This window comes from Amblyomma mixtum, chromosome 7 (genome assembly GCF_055824585.1).
Source record: "Amblyomma mixtum isolate Tamu chromosome 7, ASM5582458v1, whole genome shotgun sequence".
Taxonomy (NCBI): Eukaryota; Metazoa; Arthropoda; class Arachnida; order Ixodida; family Ixodidae; genus Amblyomma; species Amblyomma mixtum.
The window spans coordinates 8,453,113-8,474,576 of NC_143018.1; the positions used below are offsets into that span (position 1 = coordinate 8,453,113).

The window sequence follows — 21,464 nt, forward strand, 5'->3', positions numbered from 1 at the left end:
CATATCTAGAATCAGCACACAAAAATACATGTGGCCTGAAAATTTTATAACTGCGACTTCATTAATAAATTTTTTTTTTTCAAGACCAGGGTCCCCCCTTAAGGGGAGCTTGGTCTTGAAAAAAAAATTTTTATTAATGAAGCCACAGTTAGAAATCTTCAGGGAATAGGTATTTTTGTGTGCCGATTCTAAATACGTCATTTAATTTCGTGTAAAACAATTCCTTGAGCACTTATGTCATTTTTATGCATGTATTTTGTGAAGAGCTCAGAAAAAATTTATTACACGAAACTCGCTGAAATGTATGCCATTGGGTTCTCTTGACACCAAGGAATGCAATAAGGGTGAAATTGTCTTCTCGCTTATCATAGAACTTAAGTTATAGAGTTTTGAAGTTGTCGCTTCAGAGATGAGAAGAAAACTGTGTATTCCTGTTTCTGAAGTGGCAGCTTCAGTACCCTATAACTCAAGTTCTATGATAACCAGCATGATAATTTTACCCTTATTGCATTCCTTGGTGTCAAGAGAACGCAACGGCATGCATTTCAGCGAGTCTCCTGCAGCAAATTTTCTTCAAAACTCTTAGCAAAATACTTGCATAAAGAGTGCATAAGTGCTCAAGAAATTCTTTTACATGAAATTAAATGACACATCTAGAATCAGCACACAGAAATATGTGTTCCCTGAAAATTTCATAACTATGACTAGATTAATAAAAAAAAATTTTAAAGACCAGGCTCCCCCCTTAACAGTTCTGTTTCTTGTTCACCGGTGCCTTATAGCCTTATAGTTTTCATTTTGAGTTAGGTGAAGTTCTTTACGTGCCAGCTAGTCAAAGGCTTTTTTTTTTTTCTCTTTGCATTGATGATGTTTGCATGGTGGGTGCATAGCTTTGTTAATGACAGCAGTCTGCCAAGACTACACCGTGTAGTGCATTGCATCCTTTCCCTTTTTTTTTTTTTCAGGGCATTGCTTGTTTGAACTATACGTTGTAGTTCTTCCTTCAGCCTTTATGATGTCTGCATTCTTGACATCTTCATTAAGTGCCAGTGTCAGGCCAGTGCTCAAGACTGGAGCACCAATTGCAGGTTTAAGACACGCACAGTAGGGACCGAGATTATATGACTTTCAGTGGACCTCATGAAACAGTCGTGTAATCCGGGCATCGTGTAATCAAGAATCTCACACAACTGATGCATTCATGTAATACCGTATAAACGCTTGTAAGGGCCGGACCCGTGTATGGGCCGCACCCCGTTTTCCCGAAGGAAATGTTAAAAAAAAAATAAATCCCTGTAAGGGCCGCACCTGAACTTTCCATGACCCAGGCGGGAATAGCCTTCTAAATGCACGCGCCGTGGCCTCCGCGATCGGCTCCGGCTGCGAACAACGGTGCGCTCGATCGCGGAGCGCTTGATCGCGAAGGCCAAGCACGCGCACAAAAGCTTCCAAAAATCGTCCATGGATGGCGCCCGAGGCCGCAGCCATCATCATCATCGTCAATTTTTTTTCTCCCCCGCGACTTCCCGCTATCTAATCGGCATCAGTATCGCCAGCTCCAGCCTTTTATGGCGGATTAGCGCGTTCGCTGTAGTTGTGGCTTTCGCGAGCTGCTGCCGAGTAATGCAGTTTTAGCACGATGGGCAAGCACCTTATCAGCTACATGGCTGGGAGTTAGCTCTCGAACGCGGCAAGCGTGCGGCGGACAGGGAACTCGACGTGGCCGAGAAGTGCGTCCGATGACCGTACAATCGAAAGGGTGCATTGAGAAACACAAGCTGCAAAAAACGCGCTTTCCGAGGCGAGCCGTGTGAGTTTCCCGAACTTCTCTGCTAGTGATGGAAATGCGGAACAACGGCTATGCGTTGACAGCGGACGTGCTGCGCGGCTTCTTTGGGATGAGCGTGCACCAGAGCATAACACCAGCTCAGAGTCGAAATACTCCGCGAGTGTCGACTGAACGTAAAATAAATGCCATTCATTCCCTGATTGCTGTGTTTTTGCTTTAAAAAAAAAAAAAAAATTCTAAATCGCGTGTATGGGCCGCACCCCGAAAATTGGCTCCCGAATCTGGAAAAAAAAGTGCGGCCCTTACACTCGTTTATACGGTAATCGCATCTGCTACTCTGGCTTTCAAAAAATTGCTAGTGTGTGCACGAAAGCTTCTATGGTCAGAGTAGTAGTTAGTCTTGGTTTCGGCTGTTCTGCAGTGCTTGGAACAGGATAATCCGTGCGGTGAAGGGTGGTTTTTAGGAAAGGTTTGATTGAACGGCTTCTGCAGAACCTGAGGCTTGCAAGAGAGGCCTAGACATCGACCTCTTAGGTGCCCTGTCTATGCAGAATGGGCCGTGGAATAATGTCAGATACGAAACTGTATAGAACTGCTTCCAACATTTGGGTCATTGCTTTGCCAGAGAAGACGGAGCAAATTCTTTGTGGGCTGAGCTCAGTGAAGCTGCCAGGGATCTTGATGATTTGTGGAACCAATTGTGTAATTGATGCTTTTAATAATGCACTACCCTATGTGGAAGATTCGCAGGGCCCGCGCCAGTTCGTCGTAAAATAAGGGTCGTTGCATGAACAGGGGATGCATAATATGGGTTCCACTGTATGGTAATATGCAACGGTTCAAGCTTGTTGAAGGCATTTTTGTACTTCGCAGTGTAGTGCTGTTACTTGAGCTTGCACAACCTGTCCAGGCAGTGTGTTGTTGCTGCTGTCCTTGGTATCCGCTGCTGTCGTTTACCTTTTCTGCCCCCCTCCCCTGGCTGCAGATGAGGCGCTCTTCCTGGATGCGGTCATCAACCAGCTGGACTGGCTGTCCGTTCAGTTCAAGCTGGTGCCTGCCTACACCCTGTACATGGCCTGCCGCTACCGGGCCTCCACCCACTTCAGGCCCGAGACGAGCCCCACGGAACGCGCCCAGCGGCTGACCGCGCTCGCCACCACCATCGGGGCGCGGGTGCGGGCGGCCGTGGAGCAGCAGCAGCGCGACGCGGGGCCCATGGCCTTCTGGCTGGCCAACGCCAGCGAGCTGCTGCACTTCCTGCGCCAGGACCGGCACCTGAGTGCCTACACCCTGGACGCTCAGGACCTGCTGACTGAGGCGCTCCAGTTGGCCTTCCGGCAGCTGGTCGCGGCCCAGCGGCGCGAGCTGGCCCAGGCTCTGCCCCGAGCCTTCCTCAGCCCTGACACGGCCACAGATGCGCCCATTGGTGAGCTCCCCATCACTGCAAGCCTGACCTGTTGGGGTGCTTGTTTGCAACTTTTGCTCACAACGATTCATAGTTGGGCTGGTCGACACCATTTGTGTGCAGATTTTTTTTTTTTTTTCTCTCCTGCTGATCTACTGAGCTGACTTCCTAAATCATAACTCTTCCTCTGTCACGCTTCAGCGGTGATGTGCACACCTCCAACACACATGGCTTTCACGCTGACCGCTTTGTTCATCTGCCCTTCCGTCTCGCCCATCCTTCTCGACGCCATCTGAAGCCTCCCTGATTTGGAAACTAACAACACTCTCCTCGGCACCTTCGGTGGTTTCCTGCTCGATTCTCCTCGCCCGCTTGACAAGCGAACTACGCGTGGCGCGCTTAGAAGGTGCGCTCGCCAGCCGTGCACGTTGGCTGATACCAGTGAGTGCACCAGCGTTTTCGCTCGTTGATCACCTCTATATAGAAAACGATGATGACAGTGAATTTTTATGGTGCAAGGGCATCTGCGGCCAAAGAGCTCCATGGCACAAGGTGCTTTCGTTTGCTCGAGGTGGGGTTAGGGACCCATTCCCCAAGCATTTCACCCAAATTAAGCCGAGCACCAGGTCGGTGGCACAAGGTGTTTTTGTTTGCTCGAGGTGGGGTCAAAGACCCATTCCCCAAGCATTTCACCCCAATTAAGCTAAGCACCAGGTCAGGGGAAGCCAGTGAAGTTTACTCTGTTTGCGGTCTGTAGTCCCGAAATTTCTGACTAGGTTAACGCCATGGAAGCTCGTTGCACTAGTTGCTGAAGTACTGATATTTACCAGACATATATTTTAAGCTATCCAATTACTAATTATTTCCCTCCCTGTGAACCAAAGCTCAACTGAAACTGCTACGGTGATGTCTTCTCTCGGACTCGTTCTGTGCACATCAATTTTGGCGCCTACCCGAGTCTCCCTCTGTGCAGCGTTGCATTTCAACAACGGCTGAATGGCACTCTAAGGAACCTTGGGGCAAGGTTCCAAGGAACTTAGTTTGAGAATGTCTGCAACGCTGGAACAGTGAAGAAACGTCCTGTGCTCGGTCGAATGTTTAGGGGAATCCCCCAAGGTGGAGTAGATTTGTAATAAGGGAGTAATTACTCATTGGCATCCACCCAAGCGCAGCCATACGGCTACAAAGGAAAGCTAAACAGCTTTCTCAGAAACTTCGCGGTTAACGAAAAATTCGTCCTGGTCCGGGGTTCAAACCCGGGACCACCGCTTCACCGGAGCAGTCGCTCTACCAACTGAGCTAACCGGGACGGCAAGCTTATGGTAGGGCGAGAGCGAATTGATCAATAACTCGAAGTGGGAACAGTGTTGGTCAAATGTTTAGGTCAAACGTCCTGTGCTGTGGCTCCTTGCAGGCGAGGCCCTGGGTGTGCTGGCCAGCAGCATGAGCCTGTTGCGGCGCTGCCGGGTGAATGCGGCGCTCACGATCCAGCTCTTCTCGTGGCTCTTCCACCATGTGAACGCGTGGCTGCTCAACAGCCTGCTGCTGCACGGCCGCCCCCCGCTGTGCCGTCCGACGGGTGCCCTGCTGAAGCGGCGGCTGGCCCACCTGGTGGCCTGGGCCGAGCAGCAGGGCCTGGAGCTTGCCGCCGACTGCCACCTGGCGAGGCTCATCCAGGCCGCCCACCTGCTGGCCGCCCCCAAGGCCCACCCCCAGCACGACCTGCCCCTGCTGGCCGACGCCTGCTTCAAGCTCAACTCCCTGCAGGTGCCGTCATCGGGCTTTATTACCTGGGATGTGTGCTGGGGCTGCAACAGTGAGGCTTCAGGACGCGGGCTGTGCTGAGGGAAGTGCGAGGCATGTGGCAGCAAACCGTAATGATCGGAAAATGTATTAAGGGCGCCCAGAAACACTATCTTAGTTGACTGTTTTGCCTGTTGATCGCATACAGCGAGTTACAATGGTGCTATTAGCGTCGGTACCACCGCGTATATTCCTTTTTTTAATATTTCAATGTCCTCCCAAAAACAAATTCCTGGCTCTGATGGTGTCCCCACACAGTGGCGGGTTTCAGCAGCGGATATGACATCACCTGGCGTGAGCTTGATGATTGGACAAACAGTAAATATACTGCAAATTGTGTGAATAAATAGAGAAACATTTTGTCACCTGTCTGCGTTTTATATTAGATCAACAAAAACAACTTGTTTGTCTTAGATAAAAGCCCTGCAAAGCAAGTAAATTATAAAAATGCACCACCAGGGGCTCTGGCATGGAAACGTCGCTGCCAGTCTCAGCAAGAACGAGTTACAGAGAGCAGGCAACCATGGAGTGCAAACTTCCGCAACGTGCTTTGGCAGGCTGTTTTGATTGGTTGTGCCAGGTGCTGTCATCGGGAGAGCGAAATAGGAGTGGGAAGCCCCGCCAAAATCGAGTTGAGGGCAGCATTTTGTTTGCTTGTATTTTGAAATTTCTTCATTGAATAACTCCCGTTCCTGTGCATCGATTCCTGTAATTCTTTTTAAGTCAGCATCTGTGTGACATAAAGAATCCACCTGAAGTATAGCTGGTATCTCCCCAAGCAGTGTTTCGCAGCCCCTTTAAAGCGTCAATGTGTGGGGCTGAAAGCTACCCATGTAGAAAATTTAAGTTCCTGCTTGTTGCACACACGCGTGAACGCTTCGCCTGCACGCTGTCACTGATCCTTCCAACCGAATTGGCACAGTGCTGCAGGTGTCGCAGTTTTCTTGCACTTTCTCTCGTTTTTTTTTTAACGGCCCTGCTTAGCTGCTTGCCAGTCTCCACAGCTTCAAGTGCTCGCCACTGACGACCTGTTTTGTGTGGCAGGTGCGGCACCTGCTGGAGCACTTCCAGCCTCTGAGTCCGGGCGACCAGATCGGGCCGGGCCTAGTGGAGGCCCTGGTTCGGGAAGCGCGCAAGGGGGAAGACACCCGCCTGGCCGAGGAAGGGCGCCCGCTGCAGCTGGCCGAGGAGCCCCAGCTGGCCCTCCCCTTCCTGCTGCCCGAGGACGGGTACTCGTGCGAGACGGTGCGAGGCGTGCCACCAGGACTGCAGGTCAGTGGCTGGAACCGTTGCTGTTCGCCCGGTGGTCTTGTGAATAGACACTTTTAGTGGGGCGTACGCAGTAAGCTTCCGCACGCATTGCTTACTGCGTTGCGTATGCTGCAAATAGCGTGAGCACTACACTTTTAACTGCCCGTGCCGTAGCGTCCCTCACGGGCACGCTTAAGCGGTAGCGCCATCTAGTGACAAGACGCCAAAGCACATCAACGCTATGTTGAAGAAATTTTCATCCGTAATTACTGATAACTAGGGTGAGTGCACTGCGAGCCTTTTTCGTTCGAAGAAGAAAAACTATGCAAATAGAACAAAATGCAACAAATGACTAAAAGCGAGGCAACTGCTTCGCCAGGTGTCGTTCTTGCGATGTAAACACAGGTTAGGCCTAAGAGCTTGAAAATCGACAATCGAACTGAAAAGCCAGGGCTAGTTATCACTTACTTATACCTCTACGTGTGGGTGAGAGTGTGCGAAATAAAAGTGAACCGCTACCATTTGAGCGAGCTATCCCGTCGGAGAATGCAGCGGCAACGTGTATTTATTTCGAAGCGGGCGAGCTGGGCGCCGCCATCTTGTCAACGCAACCCGTAACGTGCCCGTAGCGCACGCACGCAACAACACGATGCGTGCGTACGCACGCAAGCGGCCCAACGGTACGGAACGTTCTGCGCATGCGCACTCGTGACCCGCAACGCTCCTGCGTACGTAACGCCGTACCGTACGGCCAACTAAAAGTGTCTAATGAAAGAGATGCGTGTTCTTTCGGCAGCTGATGGTCACATCGCCATGTCCACCCTTGCCCACAAGCACATTAGAATGTAAGCCAACCATCGCAAGCTGTGCTGCTAGGAACAAGGGAATGCGAATCTGTGCTGGCACAAATGGAATTTATTGCAGATTAAGGCAAAAAAAAATAAAAAATGCCGCCGCGGTGGCTCAGTGGTTATGGTACTCGGCTGCTGACCCGAAAGACGCGGGTTCGATCCCGGCCGCAGCGGTTGAATTTCTTTGGAGGAGAAATTCTAGAGGCCCGTGTACTGTGCGATGGCAGTGCACATTAAAGAACCCCAGGTGGTTGAAATTTCCGCAGCCCTCCACTACGGCGTCTCTCATAGCCTGAGTCGCTTTGGGACGTTAAACCCCATAAACCAACCTAAACCAAGCAAAAAATATGGGGACGCTTAAGTCACCTTAACGCTCGTGACAGGTGTGTGTGCGCACCTTGTCTAAAAGCCACCTAACCGACGTTGAAAGGCCTGGCTGCATGGTCTCGGATGTTTTGACAGCCAGAGTAGAAGGTGCATTTGTTCTGCTCGAATGCATCAGTTGTGCGAGATTTTGGTTATGCGATGCCTCGATTATGTGACGGTTTCATGTGGTCCCTTGAAAGTCTTATAATCAAGGTCGTACTTTATTAACGCTTATCGAACAGAACAGATTGAACTTTATCGAACAGAACAGATGTTAGAAAGGAAAGGAGATAACAGAAAAGAGAAACAGAGAGAGAGGAAACAAACACAGAAAGATGGCAGCACAGTGCACCGCACGCATACCATCTAAGTAAAGTGCCACCACATCTCCCAGAGAGACGGTGACTGAACGTACTGGCTGAACGAACGGTCTTATCCTGGTTAGCTGGGTCCGCTGAAGCAAATCCGGTGCAAGATGACAGTGACGTGGCCACACTGGGAAGGATTCACCGATGTTCCAGATGCTGCACCAACAGGAGTTGCCTTCAGCCCCAACTCCAACGACACTTCCTGGGCATACGCGCTCAGCGTCGGCGCTCTTGGCAAACGCCGGAGCAGGCTTCGGAAAGGATTTCAAGCCGTGAAGAAAAGGGACCGAGGAGCGCTGAAAGGACCAGTTAAACCACGAATAAAAGTTCGGGGAATCCGAAAGAGGCTCAAGTCATGAAGAAGAGAGTCCCCGAGACTCCTGCGGTCCTCTGTTGTAAACCGGACCCGGATTCTGGCGTGTACACGAGCGCCCATGCACTGGCGCTGATATCTAGCACGGACAGATATCGGCGCCTCGCCGAGGTTCGCCGGCGTCTCCTGCAGTGCGCATGTGCAGACCAGTTCTGGCGTACTCCAAGAGCGCCGACGATGGGCCCGTACGCCCAGGAAGGGCGCTTGGAGTTGGCACTTTAGAGGATATTTTTTATGGTCAATGACAGTGTAGTGACAACTAGCCCATTGGACTCTGAAATTGTTTCCGGTGTGCCGGTGTCTGGTGCCACTGAGGAGCACCCGCCAGAAGATTACTGCCCTCGCCCAGAGCTTCACGATGCTCTTTCTGCTATTGATGTGCTGCAACGACACCGCTCGGGAATACAGGGAAGCAGACTGGATTTCATTGGAATGATATCGCCATCAGAAATGTGATTCTCATCAGTGAAGCTAAACGACTAATCAGTGTATTGCATGATGCTGGACATCGGTCGGGTTTTGTGTCACTGGGTTTAGGTTGCCGCCTGACACCGGTCATCAGCAGGGTTTTGGTGTGACAACATCTCTAATGCTTAATGCTGTCACATTAATAATGCCAGTGGACAGCTGACAGGGAGAAACTCCGTGCAAAAACTATGCTAGGGAATCGAGGATGTTTTTTTTTTTTGGTGCCTGCATTGCTTGTGCTAGTGTACGGCACCAACTCGCCTAACCAGACCTAATCTCTCCTTGTGGTTGGGCACAGGAGTTTCTGCAGCCCCTGTGCCTGGCGGGCCTGTGCCGGCTGACGCTGCAGCCCACCTCCCTGGGCCACTGGACCATCTACATGTGCGACCAGGACGTGCTGGGCCCCCGCATAGTCACGCTCACCCTCAAGAAGAGCCCCTCCGGCATGGGGCTCAGCATCGTGGCTGCCAGGGTGAGGGTGCCAGTGAATTCGAATATGACAAAATCGAAAAATAGATATTTTCGCAAATTTTCGGCTCTCAAGACCAGTGCCCCTCTTAAGTTCAAATTAACGAGCCTTTACTGTATTATTAATGCATTTGTTGCCGTGAAGGCAAGGCAGAGTGAAAGGTAAAAATTTATTCTCATCAGGACAGCTGCAAAGAAACACTTACGACTGCACATGTTGCCTGTTCTTTCAGTCTTGTTTCTTTTTTTTTATGCGTGCACACCATATAATCCCCTGTCAGGGCCGCAACACCAGAATTCACACCAGAATTTTTTTTAAAAGTGCGGCCCTTACACGAGTTCACACAGTATGTGTGTGTGTGTAACAAGGTACCCATGTAGGCTAGATGGTGTCCATCAGACATAACTTCGCCAGCGAAAGTAAGAGACACCAGGAGAAGAAGAACACAGGACAACGCTGGACAACGCCAGCGTTGTCCTGTGTTGTTCTCCTGGTGTCTCATACTTTCGCTAGTGAAGTTATGTCGTATATGTGTGTTCATTCTGTATTGGCTATTACACGGTTATGTGTAGAGGAACGCCTGCTATCGATGTGCAGTGCCGAACACCTGTTTGTGTGTAGTGTGCAGAACAAGCGCAGTGTTGTGGCACTTGCCTTGTGGCACTTTTTCAAGGATGCCCACTGTTTGCCTGCCTCTGCAACAGGGCTCCAACCAAGACAAACTGGGCATCTATGTTAAGAGTGTGGTCCGAGGAGGAGCAGCCGACCTGGATGGCCGCCTCCAGGCTGGTGACCAGTTACTCCGCGTGGATGGCCACTCTCTGGTCGGCGTGTCTCAGGAAAAGTGAGTGCACCCAGCCTTGTTTGGTCATATCACTGTCCACGGGAATCCCCAGAGGTGGAGCAGGCTTCAGTCATCCTCCTGAGTGTAGCCAAATGGCTACAAAGGAAAGCTACAATCAGCGGACATTTTTTAAGATGAGGGTAATCCTTTGGGCAATGATCAATTTTTGCTTGCGTTTGGGAGAACATCTTGGGGCTCAAGATGCTCTTGGAAGCCTTTCACTTTGGTGAGGTGGACCCATGCCTGTGTCCTGAAGGTGACGGTAGCACATATCAGCGTAGAGGAAAGAAACAATTTAGGAGAGGCCCTTGCAATACTTTTTTTTTTTTTCATTTGTTCTTGAAGCTGGTGGTTAGGGCTTCGTGATACCTGTCGGCCGTCAACCCGAGCTTGAATCAAGCAGTTTGGGGCAGCAGCCACTGTGCTTAGATTCGAAAAATCTGAAATGACACAGATTTTCACAGCAATACCTCGATGTGACAGGTGTGAGAAATAACATTTTATTTGGCAAACATTCAAAATGCACACAGTAGTGAACCCACCGCTTGTGTCTGATACTCAGCCACTCTCAGTATCTCACAGCAGGTTGTTTTCCGTTCTGTCGAAGTGGTTTTTAATTCAACACTGCTTGAACGGCACAACATCGACTTGTGCCCGCTTCCACGCATCTGAAATCCACCTTGCTATGGTTGACGGGGAGCCTTTCTGCTGCTTTCCCGTCGGCGCCTCCTTCCGGTCAGGGTTCCGTACCCTCTCTTCGTGCTCCTGTCGAAGATTAGCTTCGTACTCCTGTAGAAGATTACAAGATAGGCAACCCCTCGATTGAAACGTCGAGGGTTGGCAGCACTGACATCATACCACCTTGAATTGCAACCAAGTCGCTATTGCTGTTCTAAAGCTTAGTCTTTACCTCGAGGGTAAGATGGCTGTGAAACGGTTTGGTTTGGTTTGGTTTATGGGGTTTAACGTCCCAAAGCGACTCAGGCTATGAGAGATGCCGTAGTGGAGGGCTCCGTAAATTTCGACCACCCGGGGTTCTTTAACGTGCACTGACATCGCACAGTACACGGGCCTCTAGAATTTCTCCTCCAAAGAAATTCAACCGCCGCGGCCGGGGTCGTCCGACAGAAGCATTGACCAACGTGCATGCAGGTCCGCTGAACAATGCTCTCGGGTGCTGCTGCCACAGGACTCGAATCCAGTCGGACATGAGCTCTGCTGTCATCCACCTGGGCTCTTACGTGGCATCTTTAAGAAAACATTCATTTTCTGGCATGTTTTTTCTTTTAAGGATGATGTATGGCAGAAGCTTTTGGCCGTAAGCTGTTATGTACAGCATCACTGTGACACGCTGCGTCTTGTACCCTGTCGTCTTCACCTTCTTGGGTTCCTACTTCATTAGCTGTGCATGCCCTTGGCATGTCAAAATACACCGTCATCTCATCAACGTTGCCGATCTGGCTGAGCTCGTAGCTGTGTTCCCCGCGGAGCTTCATGTACTGCTGAAAAGCAATAAGTTTTTTTCTTCGAAATCAGCTGGCAGCTTCTGGCGTATTGTTGTCCGGCATCTCAAAGAAAATCCATTTCTTTTCATCATATGCTCCACCCACCGCCGGCTTCCACGAAACACAATGCGAAGAATCTAATCTTGTTGCATTCTCCATCGCTTTCATCTGGATTGCATTGGTAGTGACGGCGAAGCCCTTGCATCGTTCGCTGCGAACAAACTCAGACTTGTTCTTCAATTTGCGAAGTCTGCCTTTGTGCGGTCCCGTCAACGTCTTACGTGTTGCGGTGCCTGCTGTTGATGATGGTGTAGTCTCGGTTTGTGTAGAAATTTGTTTAAACCTCTCGGAAGAAAGTTACATAACATTTTGGCATAAGTGCTCAACGACTTGTTCTAGATGAAATTAAATGGCATGTTTGGAATCTGCCCCGCCGTGGTGGCTCAGTGGTTGTGGCACTCGTCTGCTGACCCGAAAGACGCGGGTTCGATCCCGGCCGCGGCGGCTGAATTTCGATGGAGGCGAAATTCTAGAGGCCCGTGTGCTGTGCGATGTCAGTGCACGTTAAAGAACCTTAAGGGGTCGAAATTTCCGGAGCTCTTCACTACGACGTCTCTCAGCCTGAGTTGCTTTGGGACGTTAAACCCCAACAAACCAACCAACCATGCTTGGAATCTGCACTCAAAAATACATGTTCCCTGAAGATGTCATAACTGTGACTTCATTAATACAATTTTTTTCCAAAGACCCTCTCTGCCCCTCAAGCCCCACAGTGAGCTGGTGAGAACTAGGAGCACTGTGGCTGCTGCAGTGGCATGCATGTGCTTGCGGGGGGAGCTTGCTCACTTGCCTGGGGCTGTTGCAGGGCGGCTGAGCTGATGACTCGCACGGGCCCCCTAGTCCAGCTGGAGGTGGCCAAGCAGGGGGCCATCCACCAGGGCCTGGCGTCCCTGCTCTGCCAGCCCTCACCCCTGCTGCTGCAGCGGGGGGGCCGCCTCAGCGAGCGCGACATCCCCGGCCGGCTGGCCCACGAGGAGCCACCCCGCATCCAGGGCAGCAAGAGCGTGCCCGCCCTCAACTGTATGTGGTGTCTCTCTCTCTCTCAACATTCGTGCTTGTGCAGCACTTGTGTGGAGATCAGGCCCCGATGTTGCATGGCCCTGTGAAGGGCGGACACTGGTCTTAGACCTATTTTCCTTATTTTTAGTCCAGTCCTAATGAAACTGTACCACCTTGCTCAGTTTTTTATACTGATTTCAACAATCAAATTACCTTTCTCGTAAATTAGTCGGTTCCAAAGATAATTAATTTTAAATAGTCATTCATTAGTACATCGGCACAAAAAAAAAACTGCTCAATAAAAAAAACATTTTTAATCCGTGGCTACATAGTATGGTGAGTAGAAAGTGCAATAATCAAAACCATTTTTTCATTTTAGCCTCATTAGTAATTTTACAGCACTTGGGATATCAATATTCAAGGTGTGAATGTAATTCATCGATAAACTTTGCGAAATTATAAATTTTTGAAGTGCGATTGAACAAATCTGCTTCGATTATTGCACACACTGTGCCTTGAGCTTCCGTTAGCAAGCAATATGACATCTCTGTCTCTCCTAGATGTTGAGATATCGACATACTAAGACACCCAGAGGTCCAAAATTTTCATGCCATTAAATTTTCTGACCTGCATAAATTCAGCCCACACGATGGTCTGAATTTAATATTATGGCTAAAATGCTGATTTCTTGGAGTAAAATATTGGCACAGTTCGAAAATAATAGCTGTAGGTTCCACAATTGTCACTTTTTGAAAATCGATTTTTTGGTCATTTTTTGGTCTCAAAGACCAGTGTGTTGTCAGAGAGGTGGTTCTCTGGCATCCTGTAGCTGTGTGATCGCCCACAGACCACCACTGTTGCCAATGCATGCTACAGTCGAGGACAACGCAGTGAGCTATGGAAAGGAAAATGGTAGCACTACTTCAAAAACTGGTAAAGCGTGGCTGGCAGTCAGGTGCACCGAACAGAGCCAAAGAGAAACTAAGCGGGAGTGGCATCGGCTCTTCTATCAGCTGCCGACACTCCCTGGAAGTGCTGTTGTTCCGAGTGGCAGTGCCATCAGGATTGGGACAGCAGCCCTTCCATCAACTATCGGCACTCCCAAGAGCACCGAGTTCGTAGTTAAAAGTAAAAAAGGGGAAGGGGGGGTACTGGGGTTGGGACACTTCGCATATTGAACATCAGCTGCATTATTCAGCCGCATAGGCGGCCACTCTGAACCGCGTATGCAGCTCAGAGGGGCTGTCACTTCACCGCTTTGCTGCAGAATCCAGATCGGGCATTCCAACATAGCACCACAGATCTCTGAATTACCGTATTTACCCAATTCCAACGCGCACCTTTTTTCGGGGAAAATACGTCTCAAAATCGCATGCGCGTTGGATTCGAGTGCAAACCGAAACTGCCCCATAGCTGCCCATCGTCATCGCCATTATACGATGTGGGAGCTCACTAACTGCTGGAAACATGGGAGCACGTTTGCTCGTCGTTTTCTGCGTCGCAGGAGCCGTTTTCAACCGGTGTGGCGCTTGTTATTGGTCGCGTGCTCAGCGACCACGGACCGCGTTCACGGCGACGGTATCCCGTGCACTGCCGCGGTATCCCGGGCGGACGCCTCATCACTGCCGTTGCACGATCAAGATACGCGGATCGAAGAATATGTTGATGAAACAACGGTTATCGGAAACGCGTCATTTCGGCGGTAAAGTTCCAAAAACGATGAGACTCCTTTCTGTTTTGCGGCCGACTCTCTGACAGAGATTACATCGTCCGCAGGCGGGGCACGCCGCGCCGCTGACGAGGTCGTGCATCATGCCGATCTCACAGATAACAGCGCTCCCGCGCCCGTTTTTACAGTCGAAGATCTTTATCTTTCGCTCAGACGCACTGACGAAGTCATCGATGCTCCGCAAGAAGCATCGCCGTTGCCGCAGTTACGCCTAGCAGCAGACGAACCTCCCATAACCGGAGCTCTCCGCTTGCGCTTGGGGCGTCTTCCTTTATACTGATGCTTTGTCAGGAAATTGCGTGAGCGAAAATCTCGTTTCTCAGTCACATCCATAGCGGAGATAGGAGAAAAACCCGGGCAGAAGCGTTGGTTCACGTCTCGGTGGCGGCAGAACGAAGAAAGAGCGTCTGCGCCCGACCGTGCGGTGGAATGCTCGTAGCCAATGGAACGGCTCCGATCGTACCACGTGATTTGAAGGGCCAGTCGCGACGCTCGACTCGGGCGGGAAACGATCTTTTTTTTTCGTATTTTTATCAAGAATGCGCCGCTGCCGAAGTGGCTTCTCGTAGACGATGGGTAGGCCTACTTCCCCGCGAATATTCAAGAGCGGGCGACGCCGTGGAGCGAAATGCCGCGTTCCCGAAATTCGGTCAAATTCGCACTTTCGCGAGCCACCGCGAGTGCTTTAATTGTATTTTTTACTAACTTCCCATTGATTATCGGCTTTGATTTTTTTACACATAAAAGAAGAGGCTTGGGGGAATACAAAACGCAAGAAAATACAAAATCGACTTTATCGAAAAAAATCGTGGTTTTTTCACCCGCATCTCCCCTTAAAATATAAAAACGGTTGCAAATTATTTTCATTCGTGGAAGTCACATGCACGTTAGAAGCGGGGCTTGTAGTTTTTTTTTTTATTATTACCAATATTGGGGCGCGTTAGAATCGGGGCTTGAAAAATTTTTTTTTTTTTGGTGCCGTAAATTGGGTGCGCGTTGGAATCGGGGGCGCGTTGGAATTGGGTAAATACGGTAACTAGGCTGGTGCATACTGCCGCTTTGAATTAACGAGTAAAATTTACTTCAGAAATTTTGGGACCACAGAAATTCTTTGAATTATCCAGGGTTTTGAATTCAAATAGGATGAATTATCGAGGTTTTTACTTGTGCTGCGTGCGTAGCAACCCCTGTGAACATCTTCAATTTTTGATGCAGTCGGCCAGCCTGACCTTGGCTTTTAAATGGGCAGGCAGCCATGTTTTTCATTCTTCCAGTGTCTCGGTGCACAAAGAGAAAGTGACCACAAGAACAAGGATGACAGGACAGAGCAATTCAAGAACGCCACTAACTGCGACTTCGTTCTGTCCCCTTTAGGTGGCTCTGCAGGCATGGATGGTGGCAGTAGTCAGCAGTTGGCGCCTGGCAGTTCAATGACAATGCCGGCGCGTGGGTTTCCTCCGGGGCCTTCTTACTCGGTAGGTGGCCGCAGCTGCATGTCCAAGGCTGACATCAGTCAGCAGAGTGAATGGCAAAGTTACTTTACTTGTGAGACATGTCTATGATGCTGTTGGGGTTTGTGATCAACATGCTAAATTTCAGTCATGATGGTGTACACAGTTACGTGTCCTGATGTCTTTTCAGACAAATATGGCACTGTCCAGGGTCACCACATTGCACTGATTGTTAAATTTTAACACTATGCTTGCTTCTCGCATGGCACTTTAGATTTCCACCATCAGAAACTACAGACCACTATAATGTATTTGCGAAAGTATTGAAAGGTCTTGCAGTCTTTCAGGTCTAGCTAAATGATGCCACCTTTGGGCGTTAATTCGAAAGGTTTGCATAAAATAGGACTGTGATAATAAAACTGCTACAGAAGTCTTTCACAAGGAAATGAAATGCTCGAGAATAAGGACCTTCAAGGACACCTGTTTCATCTGCGTTACCCTGCAGCCAAGGCAAGCGGCTTTGGAGGAGCGCCAGTACCAGAATATTGGCCTTTACCAACAGCAGCACCAACAGCCGCACCACTCACAGCACCCGCACCAGTTGCACCAGCCACACCAGCAGCCACCTCCACCAGTGAGCAGGTAAGGTCATGTTTCCCATGTTCGGAGAATGGAATCCACTCGATTGCTTTCCCCAGTGTGTTATGAGGCACAGTGACAATAACGGCTGGGGTTCTGTCCTTACCGTGTACGTAGTAAACGGACATTAAATTCCCTACTTGCTTTCATGGTGTCATTGCAGCATATCTTTGGTTAGCTGTTCTTGGAGATGCAGCAGGCATACCGTATAAACGCGTGTAAGGGCCGCACCCGTGTATGGGCCGCACCCTGTTTTCCCGAAGGAAATGTTTTAAAAAAAATAAATCCGTGTAAGGGCCGCACCCAAACTTTTCATGACCTAGGCGGGAATAGCCTTCTAAATGCACACGTCGTGGCCTCCGCGATCGGCTCCGGCTGCGAACAACGGTACGCTCGATCGCGGAGGCCAAGCACGCGCACAAGAGCTTCCAAAAACCGTCCATGGATGGCGCCCGAGGCCGCAGCCATCATCATCGTCGTCAATTCCCCCCCCCCCCCCCCCCCCCCTTGCGATTTCCCGCTATCTAATCAGCATCAGTATCGCCAGCTCCAGCCTTTTATGGCGGATTAGCGCGTGGCAGTAGTTGCAAGGTCATAGTTGTGGCTTTCGCGTGCTGCCGCTGAGTAATGCAGTTTTAGCACGATGGGCAAGCACCTTATCAGCTACACGGCTGGGATTTAGCTCTCGAACGCGGCAAGCGTGCGGCGGACAGGGAACTCGACGTGGCCGAGAAGTGCCTCCGATGACCATGCAATCAAAAGGGTGCATTGAGAAACACAAGCTGCAAAAAACGCGCTTTCCGAGGCGAGCCGTGTGAGTTTCCTGAACTGCTCTGCTAGTCATGGAAATGCGGAACAACGGCTACGCGTTGACAGCGGGCATGCTGCGCGGCTTCTTTGGGATGAGCGTGCACCAGAGCACAACACCAGCTCAGAGTCGAAATACTCCGCGAGTGTCGACTGAACGTAGAATAAATGCCGTTCATTCCCCAATTGCTGTGTTTTTGCTTAATTTCTTTTTTCTAAATCGCGTGTATGGGCCGCACCCCGAAAATTGGCTCCCGAATCTGGAAAAAGAAGTGCGGCCCTTACACGCGTTTATATGGTATTGTGGCCACCCTGGAAAAGGAGTTGTGGTGTGCTGTTTTTCTCTCAGTTGTGCCGTCAGAATTTTTGTGACTGGTTCAAGCAGTCATAAGCTGACAGCGGTACCTCTTTGGAGCTTCAGATAGCGAGTCATTTCTGAAAGGGCTTCAGGCATCGTACCTCTTTGGAGCTTCAGATAGCGAGTCATTTCTGAAAGGGCTTCAGGCATCTTCTCACTCCTCCAGGCAGAGGGATGGGGGTGGTCATCACACCTTTTTAGTTCATGTCATTTGTTGGAAGTGTCTTTAACTTTTTTTTTTTTTTTAGTATCGGCCAGTGCAGCTGGTGTGAAAGTGCATGGCAAATGAGTGAGTGTGCGTGCTGTTATGCAGAGGCAGAATGCCTCTGCCTGTACAATAGAATGCCTGTACAAGGCAGCCTCTATTGAGCATGCGAAGGAACACAGGAAAGTGCTGAACACGTTGTGGTCCACTGCACTGGGTTATCCCTCCAGAAAAATAAAGAATTTTCGATTCAGTTCACCCAGAGGGCATTAATACCCCTCCAGTGCTGGGCTTTGCAGCCCCTGCCTGTGACACGCCAAGCAAGCGTTGGTAGTCACTATAGAGACACTGCGCCAGTGGTGGTTGTTGACCAGACAATGCTGCTTCATAGGCGTTGTAGGTGACAGTGCATGTGGTGCAGGATGTGATGATTCGGACGCATGGTGTAGTGACCCACGTGTGTAGTGCATGTACTCCCGCATTGCCTTTTCTTTTCATGCTTTTCCTTTTTTGCACTTTTTCTACATAATGGCTAGGGTTCAAAGCATTTGCCCACCCGCTGAAAAGGGGAAAGCCGTGGTGGCTCATTGGTAAGGCGCTCGTCTACCGAGCCGGAGTACCCAGGTTCGAACCCAACCGCGGCGGCAGCGTTTAGATGGAGGCGAAATTTAAGTGACCCGTGTGCTGTGCGATGTCAGTAATGTCAGTGCACGTTAAAGATCCCCAGGGGGTCGAAATTATTCAGGAGACCTCCACTACGGCACCTCTTTGTCTTTTTTATTTCACTCCCACCTTCCCTTCTTCGCTTATGGCACTGTTCAGGTGTCTGCAGAGATATGTCAGGCAGATACTGCGCCATTTCCTTTCCTCAAAAACCAATTTACCACATCATCATCAATCATCGTCAATGCGAGGATGAAGACAGGAGGGCTCTAGCTGCAGGCGGGCTAGTGTTGGGAAGGAACAGAAGGGCAGGGAAGTAAATGTTGTTGGCATGATAGGAGTGACGTGTGTCGGGAGTGCATGACAGCACGTGAGTGAAATTCGCACTTGACTGTGCTTACCAGTGGCCATTGTGTGTGCATGTGGCGGCTACACAGGCCAAGTCATGGGTCGCAACCGCTGCCGTGGAGTCCGCCGGTGTCGAGTGGCAGCGGTGCGCCCCCACGGCCCGAGGTAGGCACGCGGCCCCTCTCCACGCTGGTCAGCCCCCGGGAGCAGGAGCAGTACGTGAGCAGCCTGGGCTCCCTGGCCGTGGGGCACCATGGGGGCGGGGTGGGTGGCCCCCTTCCAGCATCCGAACCGGTGCACTGGAGTCCCCACCCTCCCCCACCGGATCTGAGGGCACAGAGGGACCTGCTCCGACAGGAGGCCAAAATGGAGGAGATGAAGGAAGAGGTGAGCGGCTGCACCCTTGCACTGCCCCCGCAGAAAATAGGTGAAATTGCACCAACGGTGTTTGTTTCACCTCAGGTGAGGCGACGAGAGGAAAGGGACCACCACCCACCTCCAGTGATCACAAAGCCCCCGACAAAGCAGCACCCGCAGGGACTGAGTGTTCGGTCACCTCCCCCTCCCGAGACTAGCAATGGGCACCACCCAAACAACAGGTGAGCTTGACTGTGACCGTATCAGTACAGAAGTCCTATCTGGGGCTTGCACACTACTCTTTCACAGACTTTTCCAGAGCACAGCGCAGAGCTCATTTTGATGCCAGTAGAGGCCACCAATGTCTTTACATTTGAACATCATATTAACGATCAGGTAAAAATTCGTAAAATAGTTCGGTTATTGCTGAAATTCATAATGTAAAATTGCGCCAAACACTCGCACAGGAGAAGCGCAATTGAATCATTGAAAGGATGGGAACTGGGAGGGACCTTTTCCAAAGTTTCAGTGCTGCTTCGAAGCCGCTCGCGGGGATTGCAGAGATCACAAGAAACCAAGAGCCAAGCACCGGTTAGGGTAGCCTCCCCGCATTCCGGCAGTATTGCTTAAAAAATCGGACTGCAGATTAGAAGCTTTCGCCATTTTCCTTTCCTCCGTGACAGTCAACATGAGCACAGGACGACTACTGGAAGCCTAGATCGACCATGCTGCTGGTTGCAGGGCACGTTGACAGGTGCGAACGGGTGCCGGCAACCTGATTACCAGTTGTTCATGCCTCTAAATTTCCTGTGGTGGCTTTTCTTCTGCTTTTATTAATCTCCCATTAATAAAAACTGCGAAATTAATTTTAAAAAAAGACATCCTCTATGCTTCATGGTTTCAGTGACTGTTATCTTCAGTCGTTTATGTCATAACGAGCACCTCTTTCTATTCCCTTGTCTGGTATTAGAATGAGCAGGGTGAAATGCAAACCATGGCGTGAATGCTTGCCGCATCATCACTAGTCACTCGTGTCATGAGGGAAAGCAGGCACAACTTGGTGCTCAGCAGTTCGACATATCCATGTTATGGCAAACCGCGTTCAATATATTAAGTAACGATGGCACATGTTTAATAAAAATTATTTATGAAATGGCCAGTAATTCGTATAGAGTGAAACGTCATTAATTCAAATCTCATTATTCAAATTTTTGGATAAATCAAAGTGTACGACTTGGTCTCGTGTAAAACGGGGCCCGTTAATTCAGACTACGTGCCGCCGCGCCTGGGCACGCGGCAAGCCAAGAAAAGCAGCTGCGAGGCTGCGCTGCCTTTGGAGGATGTGAAGAAGGCAAAATTGGCTTGCGAGGTGTGAGGCTTGGTTAATGGGAGATGGGGCTGTCTGTGTCAGTGGTAGCATGGCAGCAACAACTACAAACGTGACCTCGGAGATTTGTTGCCGGCTTGCTTGCGAAATGCTGACATCGAAGGCTTCAGTAGCTCGCTGCGCTAGCTTTTGCTGCTGAGCGATGGATGACGCGACCAGCAACGATGTACCTCGAATAAGACGCACCGCAGCGTCTCCAGCACTCTGAATCCGAAACACGTGGTTGTGCACACAACTATGACGTGCACAAAATGAATGATTTGGAGCTTTGACTGATGTTTGCTGCGCATCTTGTGTTCAGGTGTTCAGCACTGCTTGGTGCCTCTGATTAGTGGTGCATGGAGTAGCAGGTTTTTTAGTTCCTTTGAATTCCACTGCACTTTACGGATTGTGCCTGTTCAGTGTTTGTGGCTTGTACTTAGCCTGGCCACGAACAGCAAATTGACAAGTGCACGTGTGTGGCCCTATGTGCAGGATACCCCGAGATCCATCGCAGGTGGCCAGCCCGTCCCCCTGGGAACGCGAGGAGAAGGAGATGGTGAGTTCTTGATAGGGATAGTCCCTGGCTGAGGCGAGGTCGTTGAGAGGGACTGACACTGCAATTCAACCTGCTTGGCCAAGGCGTGTGGGGGGGCGGGGCTTTCGTAGTCGTCTTCTCTGCTGATATCGTGGGCGGTTAAAATTTTGAAAGTGGCAGTTAAACCTTCTTTTTTCTTCCGGGCTGATAATGGCATTCTGTTTGTGTAGGCTTTATGGCAAAGGGCAAGGGGATGTTGTGATAAATGAGGATGAAAACAAGAAAGGTGAAAACACACAGCTGCTTTCATAGCTAGGATTTTGTTGCAAAGGCAACAGTTTCTTTTCTGCTTGGACTTTTGTCTAATGATTGACGACAGTCTGGTTTAAGACAGTAGGGTTCATGGTCTGCAGCGCAGTCCTAAGGAGCAAGTCCGTTGAGGGGCTGATTCA

At 50.2% G+C, this 21,464-nt stretch overlaps 1 protein-coding gene across 1 annotated transcript in view; it reads left to right on the forward strand.

Annotated features, from left to right (window-relative positions):
- Positions 1–21,464, forward strand: part of cno (adherens junction formation factor afadin) — a 46,030-nt gene that overhangs the window by 17,947 nt on the left and 6,619 nt on the right. The window contains exons 10-20 of the mRNA XM_089551554.1: positions 2,775–3,215; positions 4,609–4,961; positions 6,042–6,269; positions 8,973–9,146; positions 9,848–9,987; positions 12,358–12,572; positions 15,655–15,755; positions 16,237–16,373; positions 18,841–19,138; positions 19,214–19,350; positions 20,970–21,033. Coding sequence (XP_089407680.1) covers positions 2,775–3,215; positions 4,609–4,961; positions 6,042–6,269; positions 8,973–9,146; positions 9,848–9,987; positions 12,358–12,572; positions 15,655–15,755; positions 16,237–16,373; positions 18,841–19,138; positions 19,214–19,350; positions 20,970–21,033 — 2,288 coding nt within the window. The remainder of the gene's footprint in view (positions 1–2,774; positions 3,216–4,608; positions 4,962–6,041; positions 6,270–8,972; positions 9,147–9,847; positions 9,988–12,357; positions 12,573–15,654; positions 15,756–16,236; positions 16,374–18,840; positions 19,139–19,213; positions 19,351–20,969; positions 21,034–21,464) is intronic.